General features: G+C 42.5%; 1 protein-coding gene and 1 pseudogene across 1 annotated transcript in view; both read left to right on the top strand.

Annotated features, from left to right (window-relative positions):
* The window catches only part of NUP133 (nucleoporin 133), a 59,421-nt gene that overhangs the window by 23,138 nt on the left and 22,713 nt on the right, over positions 1-13,570 (top strand). Inside the window, exons 13-15 of the mRNA XM_059170520.1 lie at positions 3,298-3,461; positions 4,559-4,653; positions 12,698-12,922. Coding sequence (XP_059026503.1) covers positions 3,298-3,461; positions 4,559-4,653; positions 12,698-12,922 — 484 coding nt within the window. The remainder of the gene's footprint in view (positions 1-3,297; positions 3,462-4,558; positions 4,654-12,697; positions 12,923-13,570) is intronic.
* Positions 7,625-9,776, top strand: LOC131829115 (heat shock cognate 71 kDa protein-like; annotated as a pseudogene).

Here is a 13,570-nt window from a genome sequence, read left to right as displayed (position 1 = left end):
ACTTACCCCGTGAGGCTAACAAAATCATTTTGGGGTTGGTATGAACCTATTAATAGTCTTAAGGAATTAGATTCTTCACAAATGGAATCATACTTTTAAAGCAGGGTTTTGCTATCTCATCACTGTTGACATTGGAAGCCATACAATGTTCTGCTGTGAGCTATCCTGTGAATTGTAGAATGTGTAGCAGCCACAGCTAGCCTCTTCCTACATGGTGCCAGTAGCACCCTCCCCCAACTTATGACAACCACAATTCTCTTCAGACATTGCCACATGCTCCCTAGCGGCTGAAATGAGTAGATTGCACTCAAAAATGTTCTGTGTTTCGTTTTTTGCTGAGGTTAATATTGCTGTTTCTATGGCATGGTTTCTTTGAAATTAATTTTTACATTATTTTTATTTGCACTTGACTCAATATAAATATAAGATCTTTTGCTCATGACAGTTTTAAGAAACTTACTCTATTAATTAAAATAGTTAATTGTTGATTATCTTGCCTTAGTGAACTTTGTATTCCCATAACCTGTAGCATAACCAGGTTTCCAGCTTCAGCTTGGCCTTAAACACTTTTAGGCAGGTTTTCTGTGTTTCTCTATTCAGGCCCATCTCTTGTTCTACCGAGAGTCCATTTCAATGCTTTTCTAACTCTCCTCAGCCTTTTCCATTTCTCTGACTCTTCTCCCATACTTAGCAGAGGGCTCAGCCTCCTACTTCACAGATAATAGAAGCCATTAGATAGCAGCTCCCTGGACTTAATACCTACACACTTACTGCACTGCAGCTGCTTTTCCTCTTTCGCTCCCTGTAAAGTGGGAAGGATTGCTCTTTCTAAAAAGAATCGCTGTCTTTTTTGTTTGTTTGTTTTAAAGATTTCATTTATACATTTAGAGCGTGTGCACATGCAAGCAGAAAGGAGGGGCGGGGGAGGGGAGAAAGAGAGAAAATCTCAAACAGATTCCCCGCTGAGTGCAGAGCCTGACATGGGGCTCAATCCCACAACCCCAAGATCACGACCTGAGCAGAAGTTAAGGTGGGTGCTTAATGGACTGAGACATCCAGGCACCCCTCTTTGTCCTTGTTTTGAATGCCACAGTCTCTTGCTTCTCTTGAGACTATGTTTTGTTATTCCTCTTGTATATCTTTGACCTCTCTTGTGCTGGCTTCTTCTCACCAGCCATTAATCATATTTAATATACCATTTAAAAAAAACCAAGGTTGGGCTCCAGGGTGGCACATTTGGTTAAGCATCTGACTGAGTTTTGGGTCAGGTCATGACCTCAGGGTTCTGATATGGAATCCCCTGTTGAGCTCCATGTTCTGTGCCAAATCTGCTTGAGTTTCTCCCTCTCCTTCTGACCCTCCCCCCCACTGCAATCTCTCTCTCTCTTTCAAATAAATAAATCTTAAAAAAAAGAAAAGAAAAAGACCAGTCTTTGACTTTGTGTCCCCCTCTGATCTACTACCCCTTTTGTTTGTTCCTGTTTATAACTAAACTACCTGAAAAGTTGTCTGCCTTTGCCGTTGTCTATCATAATTTTTCTCTCTCTACTCCCTTTTTATTTCCTACTTACTTCATTTGCCAAGGAAACACAGATTTACCGTACTCTAGGCCATTATATACAAACGAAGAATGTTCCAGAGTAGCTGTTATTCTACAAGCATCTCAGTTCAACGTGCCCACAGCCTTGCTTGTCTTCTCCAAAGCTTATTCTTTCTCTTTTACCCCCTGTTTCTGCCACTGGTAAAAATGTCCTACCATAATACATTCAGCTTCAGAGCAAAAATATATCAGATCCAAACAGTTGCCAATATTTACCTCAAATCTCTTTTTTTCTCAAACCCGACTACTTGTCTCCATTCTTCTCTGCAGCTACTGCTAGTGGAGACCCCCCTTTCTTGTCTGGGTTTCTGCAATAACTTTTTTTTTGTCCACATTTTATTTATTTATTTGACAGAGAGAGACACAGCGAGAGAGGGAACACAAGCAGAGGGAGTGGGAGAGGGAGAAACAGGCTTCCCACCGAGCAGGGAACCGGATGCGGGGCTCGATCCCAGGACCCTGGGATCATGACTTGATCTGAAGGCAGATACCCAATGACTGAGCCACCCAGGCGCCCCTACAGGAACTTCCTATCTGAGTATTTCTGCTCCCTGTCCATATCCTAAGATGATCCTTTGGGAAAATAGAACAGATTGTGACACTTTCTTCTTAGTGCCTAAGAAGTGCCTTCTAGTGCCAGAACTCCATGACATGGTGTGTGAGGTTTTATGTATTCTGCCTTTTGATTGGTGGTGTTTCTGAGAGTTTGCCCTGGAAGGGTTCTTCCCTGGGTGACCTCCTTTTCCCTATGCTCTTAATTCTTTGCTAAGATATGGACGTTCTTACTCACAGGTGTGATGTGTGCTCTTTCTGCCACCGTGTACCCCTCTCCAGAGTCCCCTCAGCCTCGCTGCTCCCCTTCTGTAGCTGTAGGCCTCTGCTTATCCACCTTTTCTTCCAGGGAGTTTTACCTGCCCCTTGGGTGGTTTTGGTTTCCCTTCTGTGTGGTCTGTAGCAACTGCTCTGTTCTTTTCATGTCACAGTATACATGTAACTACTTATTTAACTCTCTGGCTTCTTGTGTGACACTGTGTCCTTGGTGAAGTCTTAGAGTGTATTTTAACGTCTTGTCATTCTGGCTCCAGTGCCTAGCATGTTGTAAATACTCAACATATAATTATTGCATTAATAAATGCGTAATGATTGTCTCCTTTTAAATAAATGTTACTGAAAGTAGTTAACTTTGGGGCACCTGGGTGGCTTGGTCAGTTGAGTGTCTGACTCGCTCAGGTCAAGATCTCACTGGTGGTGAGATTGAGCTCTGTGTGGGGCTCTGAGCTCAGTGGGGAGTCTGCTTGAGCTTCTCTCCCTCTTCCCTTCCCCTGGCATGCTCTTTCTCTCTCTCTCTCAAATAAATAAATCTTTTTTTAGAAAAGGTAACTTTGGACTAAAAACTATTACCTTCCTCTTTTTTGAAAGATTTTATTTCTTTGTTAGAGGCAGGGGGAGAGTGAGTGTGAGAGAGAACATGTGAGTGAACACCAGCAGGAGGAGGGACAGAGGGGAAAAGAGAAGCAGATTACCCGTCAAGCAGAGAGCCGGACTCGGGGCTCAGTCCCAGGACTCCAAGATCATGAACTGAAGGCAGACGCTTCACTAACTGAGCCATCCAGATGCCTCCGTGGTTAACTCTTTCATGGTGAATTTTTAAAATGGTTTGCCTCCTTTAATACTTCTATTTTCTAATTTTATTTCAGAAAAGATCTAGGTCATGCTCAAATGATGGTTGATGAGCTCTTTTCCTCCCGTTCTGATTTGGATTCTGATTGTGAACTAGACAGAGCTGTTACACAAATCAGTGTGGATCTGGTGGATGACTACCCAGCGTCTGACCCACGGTGGGCTGAGTCTGTGCCTGAGGGTAAGAACTTCTACTTTTCATACTATGCAGTTATATGATTTGAGCATATTATGGTTCTTTATTAAAGCATTTCTTTTTTTTAAAGATTTTATTTATTTATTTATTTGACAGATCACAAGTAGGTAGAGAGGCAGGCAGAGAGAGAGGAAGGGAAGCAAGTTCCCCGCTGAGCAGAGAGCCCGATATAGGGCTCGATCCCAGGACCCTGGAATCATGACCTGAGCCGAAGGCAGAGGCGCCCCATTAAAGCATTTCTTGAAGCATTTTTTTTTTAGTTTTTGAAGCAATTATTAGTTTACTTTTTTTAAAAGGTTATAACTTACCTTATAGTAGATTTTGAAAAAGGCTCAGAACATATCTACGTGATAAAAACTGAAGGACTGTTGGAGCAAATCCTGCTTGTTATATGTGAAGCAGATTAATTAGCCCTACTTAGCTTTCTTACCATTTAATTTCTAAAGGGAAATTGGTGGCATGGATAAGCATTTGGCACCTACTTATTAGCTCCCAAATTAAATGATAATTTTGGCATAATCATTGTATTTGCCTAATAAAATTTATAAATTTCCCAATGAGCAGCAATGAGCTAATCTCAGCATATAGAAGTGAGCATATTATGTCTCTGCTCTGTGCTTTCCTTTCTGCCCTGGGTGACTGTCCTTACACTTCCACCGCAGCATCATAGGCACTCAGCTTTCCCAGGTACCAGCAAACTGTCTGCAGTGTCCATTTCTCCCTCTGATTTGCTACTTAGCAAGTTTGCTAAGCCTCATTAGAGGGTTAAGAAGGAAACATCAGTGCTTACCTTTTTTCTTTGACTTCATTTTGAGCTGGCAAGCCTAGAATGATATAAATGATTAATAATAACAGGTTTTGTGTTTTGAATAAATATGGTATGAATTGTGTCAAACTACCAAAATTTTCATCTAAATTTTTTAAAATCTTGGGTAATACTACAAATAGTCGCAAATAGTTCCATGAAAAGGTTGGTAGTTTCCTTTGGTGTATAGATATTTTTTAAGTTTTTAATTTAATAGCAGTAATTATTGTAAAGCCAGTACATTATGTGTTTAAATTTTGTTCTTGTGTTTCAACAGAAGCACCTGGGTTTAGCAATACATCACTGATTATTCTTCACCAGCTGGAAGACAAGATGAAGGCCCATTCTTTCCTTATGGACTTTATTCACCAAGTAAGCATCCTACTTGCTGTGAACAAGAATGGCCACGACACCCGACTTTACTGTGTCTTTTGTCACTCTCTCCAGGACAGTGGGAGATCCTTTCTTATTCTGAGGTGTTTTGTGGGGTTGGACAGCACTAGTGTTTTCCAGTTTCTTTGCTGTCTTGAAAGTAAATAAGTCCAGGGATGTTGGGGGATGGGGAGCTATTCAAGTATAAAGGCTGCATGGAAAACAGGCTGAAAAGAAGAAAAACAGTGTATTTCCACAGAAATGCTTCAACTTTCTTTTAAGATTCTATAATACCTGTGTGGTTTTATGTAAACTTAGGTTTTCATGAATTGCTTTGTATTATTGAAAAGATCGTGAAGAATAGTAAGGCAATGACAATGATTTTGATGATTTTGATTTTTGGGTTATAATTTTGATTCTAATGGAATCAAAGTTTATGTTTGTTTGTTTGTTTGTTTTTCTTTTAATGGAGTACCCCCATTTATATTGGGCCTAAAATTACTAGACAGGCGCTTTAACCAACTAAGCCACGGCGCCGCCTGCTATATTGGGCCTAAAATTAGAATATGTTTTTGCAGCTAGACAGAATTGTTACACAGTATCACTTAGCAAATGATACTGAAGGGGATGCCTGGGTGGCTCAGTTGGTTAAGCAGCTGCCTTCGGCTCAGGTCATGATCCCAGTGTCATGGGATCGAGTCCCACATCGGGCTCCTTGCTCCGCAGGGAGCCTGCTTCTTCCTCTGACTCTGCCTTCCACTCTGCCTGCCTGTGCTCGCTCTCGCTCTCTCTCTGACAAATAAGTAAATAAAATCTTTAAAAAAAAAAAAAAAAAATGATACTGAAGGACTGTTGGAACAAATCCTGCTTGTTCTATGTGAAGCCGATTAATTAGCCCTTGTTGATCAGTAGTGGCTCCCAAGCATATTATATAACCAAATGAACACATTTAATCCCACTTTTGCTTATTTTTTCCAAAATTGGTAATGCCTTCATGTTAAAGAGATTATGATGCTGTCTAATAGAACTTTCTGTGGTGATGAGAATGTTCTATATCAGTGTTACTCAGTAGCCACTAGTTACAGGCAGCTGCTGGGCACTTAAAATGTGGGTGGTACAACTGAGGAACTGTATTTGTTTTTAATTTATTTTAATTAAATTTAAATCATCACTTTGGTGGATTGTGGCCACCTTATTGAACAGATCAATTCTAGATGATTCCAGAATGTTTGTAATGTATTGTTTGGCTCCCGTCTACTTTTATTGTCTTGGCAAGGGCACTCCAATCATTCAAGTCTCTCTCCTTTCTTTTTAAAGTTGTTTAGATAGACTACAGACTAATAGAGGGGGGAGGTGACAGATTTGTTCTGATGTAATTGTTTATTTAGTCAGGTATATCAGTTAACTATTAATACCTAACAAACCATCCCAAAATGTGGATTAAAACAATTCTTTCGGGTACCTGGGCAGTTTTTCTATGGATTTCAGCTGGACTACTCTTTGAACTGCATTTAGGGTGGGCTGAGCTGGAAGGTCCCCAAGCATCTCTCGCCTGACATTGGATGTCAGTCTGTCAGCTGGGCCACATGGTTCTTCTCTCCTACTTAGTCTGTAATTCTCCTTTAGTTGAACTGGCTTTCTGTGGTTTCAGGACAGCCCTCCATGGGGATGAACTTAGAAGCTGTAGTCTTCCTCAGGTCTTACCCTACTTGTCACAAAATGTCACTTCCACCAAAGTGACATTGGTCAAAGCAAATCACCGGCCAGTCCAGATGAAAAGGATTGGGAAATGGATTCTACCTCTTGATGGGAGGAGGCCCAAAGTCATGTGGCAGGAGGGTTGTGTCGTATATACTGGGATGGAAGGAGTTCATGCCTTACTATGGGACACCGAGGAGACACTAATTTATCAGAGGGGGAGAGAGCCATGGGTAGGAGCAGTTGCTGTATCTCTTGGCACAGCCTTCCTGGGCTTTAGAAACCCTGCTGGAGTCATTCAGCTCTTGGAAACCGTGTCCACTGCCAGGTAATACCTAGCTGGATCAAAATCCCCATTATGGCTATGCCTTTATGTTTGAATTATTTTTAATATTTCAGAGCATATTATGAATTGTTAATTATTATTAGCATAAACGATTGTATAACCAGATACTTGTATCTAAGGAAATACTTTTTTTTTTTTTTTTAAGGATTTTATTTATTTATTTGTTGGAGAGAGAAAGAGCATGAGGAGGGGGCGCAGCAGGCTAAAGGAGAGGCAGGCTTCTCGCTGAGCAAGGAGCCCGATGTGGGACTCGATCCCAGGACCTTGGGATCATGACCTGAGCTGAAGGCAGACACTTAACTGACTGAGCCACTCAGGTGTTCCTGAGGAAATACTTGTGAATATGAGGTTCTCCTCCTCAAGCCAGACTCTGTGCCAACAAGGCCATATCTCATGCTAAAGAGAATGAGAATTAATATCAAGGCCTCAGGACAGTACGTCTGCCTCCAGTTTTCAGGCACTGAGGGAAGCATATGTCTTCACACATAGTTTGGAGAAGCTTAGAAGCAGGAAGTTACTGTGCTCCTGTTTGTTATGTGGCTTGAGTGATGCTAATATGTAGACATCACTTCACTGGCAGTGCTGCCGTGACGTGCTGAGGTAAGTAAAAGGAGGCAGGCAAAATTCCCTCGGGTAAAAACTGCATTTACAGTATTTGTGGGGGAACCAGGAAGATAATTCAAATCTGAAATGACTATGCAACTCTTTTTTTTTGGACTATGCAACTCTTACTTTAAAATAACCAGGTAAATAGGTTGAATAAATTAAGACAGGTTGATTCAGTGACCTATTCCATGGTCATTAAAAATAATGTAAAAAAAAAAAAAGAGTTAATGTGGAAAAAAATAAGGTACAGATAATATAGTGTGACTCCTTTGTGTTTAAAAAAAAAAAATGGATTGAACGCGGGGCCAGATCTTTGGATTGTTGTCTTCTCAACCCGAGCCTGGCCTACACACAAGCAACCATGTCTAAGGGACCTGCAGTTGGCATTGATCTTGGCACCACCTACTCCTGCGTGGGTGTCTTCCAGCACGGGAAAGTGGAAATAATTGCCAATGATCAGGGAAACCGGACCACCCCAAGTTATGTCGCCTTCACGGACACCGAACGATTGATCGGTGATGCTGCCAAGAACCAAGTTGCGATGAACCCCACCAACACAGTTTTTGATGCCAAACGCCTGATTGGACGGAGATTTGATGATGCTGTTGTCCAGTCTGATATGAAGCATTGGCCTTTCATGGTGGTGAATGATGCTGGCAGGCCCAAGGTCCAAGTAGAATACAAGGGAGAGACAAAAAGCTTTTATCGAGAGGAGGTGTCTTCTATGGTTTTGACAAAAATGAAGGAAATCGCAGAGGCTTATCTTGGGAAGACTGTTACCAATGCAGTTGTCACAGTACCTGCGTACTTCAATGATTCTCAGCGTCAGGCTACCTAAGATGCTGGAACTATTGCTGGTCTCAATGTACTTAGAATCATCAATGAACCAACTGCTGCTGCTATTGCTTATGGCTTAGACAAAAAAGTTGGAGCTGGAAGGAATGTGCTGATCTTTGACTTAGGAGGTGGCACTTTTGATGTGTCAATCCTTACTATTAAAGATGGGATCTTTGAGGTTAAGTCCACAGCTGGAGACACCCACTTAGGTGGAGAAGACTTTGACAACCGAATGGTCAACCATTTTATTGCAGAGTTCAAGCGCAAACATAAGAAAGATATCAGTGAAAACAAGAGGGCAGTTCGTCGTCTCCGTACTGCTTGTGAACGTGCTAAGCGTACACTTTCTTCCAGCACCCAGACCAGTATTGAGATTGATTCTCTGTATGAAGGAATCGACTTCTATACCTCTATCACTCGTGCCCGGTTTGAAGAATTAAATGCTGACCTGTTCCGTGGCACCCTGGACCCTGTAGAGAAAGCTCTTCGGGATGCCAAGTTAGACAAGTCTCAGATCCATGATATTGTTCTGGTGGGTGGTTCTACCCGTATCCCCAAGATTCAGAAACTTCTCCAAGATTTCTTCAATGGAAAAGAACTGAATAAGAGCATCAACCCTGATGAAGCTGTTGCTTATGGTGCAGCCATCCTTTCTGGAAACAAATCTGAAAATGTTCAAGATTTGCTGCTGTTGGATGTCACTCCACTTTCTCTTGGTATTGAAACTGCTGGAGGAGTCATGACTGTTCTTATCAAGCGTAATACTACCATTCCTACCAAACAGACACAGACCTTCACTACCTACTCCGACAACCAGCCTGGTGTGCTTATTCAGGTGTATGAAGGTGAGCGTGCCATGACCAAGGACAACAATCTACTTGGAAAGTTTGAACTCACAGGCATACCTCCTGCTCCGCGTGGTGTCCCTCAGATTGAGGTCACTTTCGATATTGATGCTAATGGTATCCTCAATGTCTCTGCCGTGGATAAGAGCACAGGAAAAGAGAACAAGATTACTATCACTAATGATAAGGGCCGCTTGAGCAAGGAAGATATTGAGCGCATGGTCCAGGAAGCTGAGAAGTACAAAGCTGAAGATGAGAAACAGCGGGACAAGGTGTCTTCCAAGAATTCACTGGAGTCTTATGCATTCAACATGAAAGCAACTGTTGAAGATGAAAAACTTCAGGGCAAGATAAATGATAAAGACAAACAGAAGATTCTTGACAAGTGCAATGAAATCATAACTGGCTTGATAAGAACCAGACTGCAGAGAAGGAAGAATTTGAACACCAGCAGAAAGAGTTGGAGAAAGTCTGCAACCCCATCATCACCAAGCTGTACCAGAGTGCAGGGAGCATGCCAGGAGGAATGCCTGGAGGCTTCCCTGGTGGTGGAGCTCCTCCCTCTGGTGGTGCCTCCTCTGGGCCCACCATTGAAGAGGTTGACTAAACCAATCTGAGAATAAATAGGTTGAGCATTGTTCCACATACAATATTCAAAGGACCCAAATTTGTAGCAAATTCCATGGCAGTTATAATGTTGAGCTGCTATAGCAAAAAAACTGGGCATTCTTGATACTTGAATATGGAATATGTGCACAGGGAAAGGAAATAAACATTGCACTTTATAAGCACTGTATTGTTAAGTGGAAAATGCAATGTCTTAAATAAAACTGTATTTAAAATTGGCACCATAAAAAAAAAAAAATGCCTCCAAGCATATGAATGCCACAAAAGCAGATAAAGATAGGGAAATTTAATTGTAACTCCAGTAGGGAATGGGCTGGGGACTCTTACCTCTCCATACTATTAAGTTTTCTAACCATGTGCAAGCCTGGCTCTCCGCTTTTGCCATGGACAGTGTGGTGGAAAGATTTCCAGAATGGTGACCTACTGCAGCGTGGGTCAGTTCTCCCTTTTTCTTGTGTTCTATGAGGGAAAAAGATGACTCTTTGCAGACTGCCCTAGCTAGGTAACCTGTGTTGTAGCTTTCAGAGTTGTGAAAGTTTGCAACTCATACCCCAGCACAGACAGCTAGCACTGGGAAAGGCTATGTGGTTTTTCCCATGTTTCTTCTTTTCTAGGGTGTTGCTTTACTATTGAAGGAATTAAGAAAGCAGATCTTGCACTTGTGCAGACAAGAATCATGCCTGTCTTTTGCAAAGGTAGTAGGTACATTGAGCTTTAGGAGTGTCACAGAGGTCTAGCCCCCTCTGTGTGAGGACTCTGTTTGAACACTGAGCAGGTGCCCCCTCAGCACCCCTATGCCAGCATTAGTCAGGGCAGGCTCGGACTCAGTGCCTGAGTCACTCCTGGCTGCTAGGCCTAGGCATTCAAATCCAGCCTTGCACATCCTGGTTCAGTCTTCCCGTTCATAGAAACCTTGTTGATACCCCCAACTCACGGATGGTTGTTGTTTTACAGAGTAGAATTCATCAGGTTTAAGTCCTCCTGCTCTGACTACAGATTGACTTATGGGTCATGAGTCTAGACCCTCACTGCATCCATGGTCCTTTAGGGGTCTGGCTTGAGGAAAGAAGACTTTAAAGGGACCAGTGTGAGTGAAATAGTGCCGGGAGTCTGACAGGGTTCCAGTTCTCTTTGCACCATGGGGAATCCAAGGTGGCAGACCAAGTTCAACTGAGGGCTCTGGTGTCCACATTATGCCTCACAAGCCCTGCACTGTTGGTTGAGCCCCAAAGGGAGTGTGTTGGGAAGAGATGCCTTTGTGAAACATTTTGTACTGTTCTCTTTCATGGGTCAGAGCTTCACAGCCTCTTTCCTGGCTTTGTTGTTCACTAGGGGTGGCAGAGGATGTTCCCGAGAGCGTTGAGGTCTGACCTACCGTATTATCCTTCATTCTGGCCCCAGTTTATCAGACCCACTCTCTGTTTGGTTGTATTCCGTGAACGAAGGGCTCACGTGTGCTGTCCTCTTAGTTGATAGTCTTTATCTGTAATGGCTGTAGATGCTCCAAAGTCAGGGTGCAGCTTTTCTTTGAGCAGTTTAAGTAGTGACTTCAGCAAAGTGACAAGAAATGGCTTTCCAGCCGAGAGGTCATGTTCATCCTCTTACTGTCCAGATTCTCTGCTCACAATAGTGTCAGTGAGAGGTGCTGCTGGGCACGGCACCCTGGGCACACAGCATTTTCATGTCAGGTCACAGTGTAGAAACAGTCGTCTTAGGATGCCAGGGTGGCTTAGTTGGTTAAGTGTCCCCCTGCTTTCGGGTCATGGTCCCAGGTTCCTGGAATAAAGCCCCACGTTGGGTTCTCTGCTCGGCAGGGAAGCCTGCTTCTCCCTCTCCCTCTGCTTGCATTCCCCTGCTTGTGCTCTCTCTCACTCTGTCAGATAAATAAAATCTCGGAAAGAACAGTCTTCTCTCATTTAGAAAAAATGAGCTTTTTTGCACAGAGAAAAAGGAAAAAGACCTACAGTGTCAACTTTTGTCTTTTGTGTTCAGCTGCCTGATGTTGCAGTGTTTGTTCTTGACATGCATACGTAAACCAGACTTCCAAGACACAAGTTGTTTTGCCTTTTCACTACAATTACCACTTGTTCCTTCTGTCTTGACTGCTGATGTTCCTCAGGGATTCAGATGTCTCTTATACAGAAAGAGTGGCTCCTGTGGCTTGCCATTACACACTGTAGGGCTCTCTTTATACTTAAAAAAAAGAAGAGGGAGAGGACTGTCACTAACCTCATGGGGGATTTGCAGAAAACCGTTTTTAGCCCTTTTAGCAAAAGGTAGATTTCCCATTGTTTCTTTGAGCTCGTTGTAATAAAAGAAATCTAATTTCAGGGAAAGAAAACGTTTTCTAACCATTTGTGGGTTTTGCCCATTTAAGTAGGACTTCTGGGGATTTGGAGCACTGTTTATTTTTGTTTTTTTTTTTTTTTTTGTATTTTATTTAAAATAAACCTCAGCATACAAAAATCAAGTCACTCAGTAATAAAATTTGGAAGAGTATTCAGTGTTTAGATATGTCTCTTGGCTTCTTCCTGGTTGGGATGTTAATGCTTTATCAGATGAGAAAGCTTAGAAGAACTCCCAGAACCTAGTAGTAACACAACAGAAGTGGGCATCAGGTCAATCAGAGGTAGTAGGGCAAGGGATTAGAGATGCCCCCACCTTTCCCATGGCTTTTAGTTTCTATGGAAATTAGTCACTAAAGATGGAGACTGCTGAGTTTCTAGTTCACAGAGATCTAGAACCTTGAGGAGTTAGGTAGAAAAGAGCAATTTTATGCTTTTGATAACCAGAATAAATGAGAAATAAGATAGAGTAGTGGAATAACCTTAATCTCAGAAAAGGAACATCTGTACTTTATTATGGTTGCTCATGCCTCTGGCTGAAGAGAGAGAGAGAGAGAGAGTGTGTGTGTGTGTGTGTGTGTGTTTAAAACAGTGGAAAGGAGAAGATAGCTGAGGTACTTTGTTGGGGACAGCTTAGGTCAGTGGCTCTGTACCCATTGTGCTGCTGGTGGAGATAAGCCTGCATTATATTGTGTGTTACTATAAATGCTTTCTAAGAACATGTGTTTGTTTTTCACCAGGTTGGCTTATTTGGACGTCTTCATACTTTTGCAGTCAGAGGGATGCCCATGGCAACTCGACTATTGCTCTGCGAGCACGCTGAAAAGTTATCAGCCGCCATTGTTCTCAAGAACTACCACTCGAGGCTCTCTGATCTGGTGAACACAGCAATAATGATTGCTTTAAACAAGAGGGACTGTGAAATCCCATCCAACCTGACTCCCGCAGATGTCTTTTTTAGAGAAGTAAGAGGAGTTTTTTGCTTTTAATGTGGCTTCTTAGAGCTCTGCCATTTGCTGATCATGCCTCAAACATAAGGGAGAAGATTGAGGACAAAAATATCTTTTTGAAATTTTAAATAGGACTCCATATTTATTTATTACATTCCCTATAAATTAGAGCTTGCAAAATTGACTGTTTTCTACTGTCTGCTGGATGTTTTCCTTTTGCCTCTCCAAATCCACTCTTGATGCCCCAGAGGGCAACTTGTCAGTGGGTTTCTGTGCCTTCCTGTTGTCTTTGATAACAGTGAGGCACCATCAGGTTGGGAGTGCTTATCTATTAATACTTGTTCTTTTATTCCCCCAGCTTCATTCCTTCCCTGCTTCCACTGCAGTTGGCTGTGCCTTCTGTTAGAGGCTGCGGCTTCTTACTGGCTGCTCTCCACGTGTCCTGTAACTCCTTCCGCCCAGGGCCTCTTCATCCCTGGGCTTAATAGGGGCTGCCTGTTGCTAGCCCTGGACGCAGCACCTTCCTTTAGATCCTCTGACCCTTGCTAGCACCACCATCAGCTGTCCCTTCACTAAACTCAGCTCAGCTACCTTGGATCCTACTATCTACCTTGCTTTTAAACTCAGATTTATTTTCAAAGGAAAAGAAAACCCAGCTGTGAA

Source organism: Mustela lutreola, chromosome 4, assembly GCF_030435805.1.
Source record: "Mustela lutreola isolate mMusLut2 chromosome 4, mMusLut2.pri, whole genome shotgun sequence".
Classification (NCBI taxonomy): domain Eukaryota; kingdom Metazoa; phylum Chordata; class Mammalia; order Carnivora; family Mustelidae; genus Mustela; species Mustela lutreola.
Note: the sequence above shows the minus strand (reverse complement) of the source record. Positions and strands in the feature narration are given on the sequence as shown.